The following is a 5,289-nucleotide window of genomic DNA, read 5'->3' as shown; positions in this document are numbered from 1 at the left end:
AGACTTTGTTGTATTTTAATTTTGTGTTTGTAAATTCTGTACATTTAATTAAGTTATTGTTAATTATCTATTAGTTTAATGTAAGTGGCTATTGGCATGGCATAGATAGAGAGATTGAAGATAGAGATAATCGAGTCAAGCCATAAGTAAAGTGTGTGAATCCCTGTGAATTATAGCGTGTTTTTATAAAATTAGTTAAGTTAAAGTGACTGTGGAAATTCTGTGTATTGCAAAGTTGTATTGAGAAAGAATAAACTAGTTTTAATTAAGAAAGGACTTGTATCACTGAATTTCCTTGAAAAGAATTTAAACCGGAAATTAACAAATGACCACATACGCAACAAGTGGCAGATAAAGTCAGTTAGGCCATCAAGGCAATGCTTTGTTTTTAGTGGCAAAGCTAATGTAATTTTAGGGTGTACTTAGAGACATTTTTATTACAAGCCAAAATAGTTAGACCTTTCTTGTAATACTATATACAATTTTGGTTTCCTTATCTAAGAAAGGATATTGATTTATTAGAAAAGGTTCCAAGGAGAGATATCAGGATGATTCTAGGAATGGAAGGGTTATCTTATGGAGATAGGTTAAGAACTCTTTAATTTAGTTGCTTTTGAGAAAAGAAGGGTGAAATATGTTCTTATTGAAACTTACAAGATTATCTGGAGGATCAGTATGATAAAGACCTTTAATTTGCTTTTGTTATATTCTGATAACAATAGGATGAGAGGACATAGAATTAAGGTTTGGAAAATGTAGCCTAGGCATTTTATAAGAGTTTAAAAAAGGGAATTGATAACTTCATGAAAAATAAAGAGTGAGTTTAAGTTGTTTTTCTTTCTTTCAAGGATGGGTATTGAATAGGGGTGCGTATCTCATCGTAGTCGTTGATATGATACATATCTAGATATTGATGCCTCGATACGATATGTATCTAGATACAGAAGTTTTACCAATGGTTTGTTACAAAGTTTGACAGTCTTGTCTGTAACATTGTCTTATTTAAGTATTTCACACTTTACGGTGCTTTTTCAAATTCTCAGGTTTGATCAACTAAATGGCAGCTGGCAAGAGAAGTAAAATAAAAAAAAGTTAATATCTATCTATCCATTTTGTTATTGCTCATTTGTTATGTTACTTTGCATGTTATGTTTTTTCATAAAAGAAGTGAAGACAACATGTAGTACTCAATACTCATCTTCCTTTATTGAATCATTAATTTTTAGCAAAAATACTTTAATAGAGATTCTTATTTTTTATATACAAAGACTTATAATATTTATTGAAAACTTGTCAAATTTTGTGAACATGCATAAATCGTATTGTATCGGACGATGTATCGATACAATCATATCACTGCTTCATGATACGATACTTGTATCGTATTGCCACTCCTTTAGTATTCAAGGACAACCTTGAAGTACCAAATAATTCCTTGTTGTGTGTATATTAATAATAATTAAACATTGGTCATATTTATGCTGGAGGCTTTCCAAAACTATTATGCAGTTGATTGTTTTTGTTAAGGGGTTAACATTTATACTTTTTTAATGTAATTATATTTATCTTAAGTAAGCTTAAATATATATTATATATTTGTTTATCTTTCAGATAAACCCAAGCCCCCACCAAAACCATCAATTTTGTTATCCTCTTATGGTAGTATTGAACAGTCGAAGTGTAATTTCTCTGAACCCACTTGGGATTTGATTGTAAGAGATGAACCGGCTTCACTATCATGTGGCCTTCACTCCAAGTCCTGGAAGTTTGCAGTGGACACCTCAGAGTACCAGAATCTCAAAGTAGTGTGTCACCATCAATCACAAGAAATACAAAATCAAACTGAGTTTATACATAATGAAACCCTTTCTACAAGGTAGAGTAACTCTTAAGTTAATAGTGTTATTTTTTGTACACCAGTCTTGCTCATAGATGTTTAAACTTCTTTAAACTGAACTTATTATAATGAATCAAAGTAAAGCAACTTAACCAGAACTAGGCTTACTTAACTGCAGACGATTTCCAATCCTAACCATGGCAATACCTCTTCCTTTAATGAGCTGGAAACAAACACATATACAACAAGGGAAACACACATACATGCTGGCTTCTCCTAAAGCCAACAGCACCCACACCTACACAATATCAGACACTCTATGGAGCTGAATATGTAACTCACATAACTTGACTTAACATCCACTAAGTTTAGATGACCTTTAAGGGTCAAATCACCTCTTGTTAGACATGAAAATGATAGAGCTTCTTGTCCAAAGGATAAAAAATGCTAAAAAAATTTACTTGTCCCTTCTCTTTCCATTAAAACACACAAAAATTAAAAGATAACCTGTACGATTTTGCTGTTATTTAACAATGAACACAAACAATTGACAGCTCAGTTTTAGTAGGAATGGTGTAAACCATGTTTCACAACTAAGCTTATAATATGTATTTGTTTGTGTACCCTATGGTTTTTAACATAAAGCTGTTAGGGTTTTATAGTGCAGCATGTAGAGTATCCCATGCATAAACTGATAAGGAAATTGTGCTATACATTAATACTCTCACAAACTAAATGGTGCTTAAAATATATATATCACAGTTTAAAGCTTCTTGTAATTTTTGTTATAAATTCTTCCTATAGGTGGCAGTTACACTTTACTGGGCTCCTACTGTACACAGAAGTAATGTAATAATGTCATTGTATTAGTTTAAATACATTTGTTGCTGTGTGTGTATTACTTGAGGGGTTTGTGAATTAAAGGGATATGTATATAGTTTTGGTTTGAGGTTTAGAGATAAGCATTTTTAAATGTTTGTGGTGTGTGTGCTAGACTTAAACATTTCAAAATTTTCAGGAACTTGCTTGCTCCATAGAAATCTACCCAGAGTTTTTCTAGCAAGAGAATGAATGATGTGAATAAAAAAAACTATTTGTTCAATAGGCAAAGTATAAGTGTAAAACTTGTTGTCTCAGTCATCAGGCAAAATGGATTCCATACCCCCTGTATTTCTCATGTTTTCTCCACTTCCAAGTTTTATAAATACATAACTAAGCCATAGATTATTTGATTAGTGCACAGCTGGTTTTTAACTGAAAGTATGTGTATTATTATTTGAATATCTTTCAGTAAGAAAATGATTTGCACAGTTAAGCTGTAATTGTAAAAAGTTTGTTATGCAATGATTATACTAACTGTCTTTTAGCCTCTTGTTCAGGGTTCTTAACAACAATGCACAAACAGTATTTTACAACTGAAAATATTTTTTTTCAATTATAATTGTTTTTCTAAATAACAAAATTTATCCAATAATCCTACAAAATAACTAATTATGAATTTATTCATTTAAAAAAATATTATATGAAATTGCTCTCTCATTTTAATAGCAAACAAAATTCTTGTTACAAAATATTAGAAATTAGTTACTTTAAATCTAAATTAACAGTAAAGTAACTTATTGTTTATAAATTTGAAATATTCAACATAATATTAGGATAATATCTGGTTTTCTGCCAACCAATTTTTTAATTTCAAGTAATATCTATATAAATATAATATGACTGTCTGTTGTATGTCCATGTAACTACTTTGCAGGATGTGGATGGATCTTCACCAAAATTGGTATGGAGGTTCATTAAGTCCATGCAGGGTACATACAAATTTTCAGTTTTATGGTTTTTATGGGATGTTTTGCATTTCTTACCATTACTTCACCCCCTGTTGATGAATCTTCACCAAATTTGGTATGGAGGTTTATTGGGTCCATGGGGAGATACAAATTTTCAGTTTTGTGTTTTCACGTTTTCTACCACTACTTCACCCCCTGTTGATGGATCTTCACCAAATTTGACATGAAGGTTTGTTGGGTCCATGCGGAGATATGTTCAACTCTGCAGTTTCACATATTATGTTTTGCAGTTTTTATGGACATTTTTTACAATTACAAATAAAGGAAGCAACTTTCCATATACTAAGATAACCTTTCATTAATCATGAATTTACATAACTTTCATCCAGAGGGTGGGTACTCCAGCTAGTTTTACTAATACTGTAGGTTTTATTTAACACAACAGCATGATATTTATGTACATGTTTGTTTTGATGATGACTCCTTTATTTAACTTGTTAGTGATGATGAGAGACATCTCATAATTGACTATGACTATATTTGATCCAAGTAGGTATAACCAGACAGCTCTTAGGTAATTTTGTGTTGCTACTTCAGTTAATAAGGTTTGGCTAATTATTCCACAATGTATTTGGATTCCTGTTAAATTGTTGTGATATAAATCAGCATTACTTAAACTGAACCACAAATTGATAAGTTCTTTGTTTATCTTTAGCTTGAAAATCATTTAAAAAATATTTCGTATTTTTATCTTCTTGTTTATTCAATTTAAAACAAACTGTTAAATATATATTTTCAGTTAGAATCTTGTTGCAAACCATGTGTTAAACATTTCTCATGTTGAAACCCACTTGTAGATCAGATGACACACTCTTCTTTCATTTAAAACCAAGTTAAAAATAAACTTGTAAATATTTTCGTAGTTGAAATGCAAAATTGAAAATAAACAGATAAATATTTTTTCAGTTAGAATTTTGTGGTAAAACCGAATGTTATGTTAGTTGAAAGCTCTTAAGACCAGTTGAAAATTAGAAGACACATTTCTTTCAGTTAAAGCCAAACTGAAAATAAGCTTTTAAATATTTTCTCAATTAGTTTATTGTTGAAAACCAAGTATTAAGTATTTTTCTAATAGAAACCCAGTTGGAAAGCAGGTGGCACATGTTTCTTCTGGTTAAAGCCAGATTGAAAATAATCTTTATTTTAATTTTTGTGGATACTAAGAATTTTCTAGTCAAGACTTTTTATAAAACTAATCTTTCTTGAAGTAATTTCCTTCCTGGTTAGAAATCTTTCCAAGGAAAATTGCATCACAATACCATACTAATATCCGATCCATTCAATATACATATGACTTCAGTTATTTTTTTAAAAAAACAGATTAATGAAAAGAGAAGAAAGGATATAACTTGCACACTGTATGAAAATTTCACTAGTTTATCTTTGGTATAATTTTCTTTAGCTGAAATGAATAGAATTCAACTTTTTGAATCTTTTGTGAAGTATAGTATAATGGATAAATCATGGCTAGTTAACAAGGTATTTGTATTTCAGTTGATATATTTGCAACTTGCAAAAAGAAGTACATTAGTAAGTATTGATACTGTTGCGTCAGCGAGTCACGTGACTACTATGACGCAACGTTTCTAGAACTATCATGTA

General features: G+C 30.3%; 1 protein-coding gene across 1 annotated transcript in view; it reads left to right on the top strand.

The window, feature by feature from the left end:
• Positions 1–4,157: 4,157 nt before the first annotated feature.
• Positions 4,158–5,289, top strand: part of LOC106461113 (muscle M-line assembly protein unc-89-like) — a 9,568-nt gene continuing 8,436 nt past the window's right edge. The window contains exon 1 of the mRNA XM_013920904.1: positions 4,158–4,201. Coding sequence (XP_013776358.1) covers positions 4,158–4,201 — 44 coding nt within the window. The remainder of the gene's footprint in view (positions 4,202–5,289) is intronic.

This window comes from Limulus polyphemus, unplaced genomic scaffold (assembly GCF_000517525.1).
Source record: "Limulus polyphemus unplaced genomic scaffold, Limulus_polyphemus-2.1.2 Scaffold900, whole genome shotgun sequence".
NCBI classification, from domain to species: Eukaryota; Metazoa; Arthropoda; class Merostomata; order Xiphosura; family Limulidae; genus Limulus; species Limulus polyphemus.
This window is presented reverse-complemented; position numbering and strand designations above follow the sequence as displayed.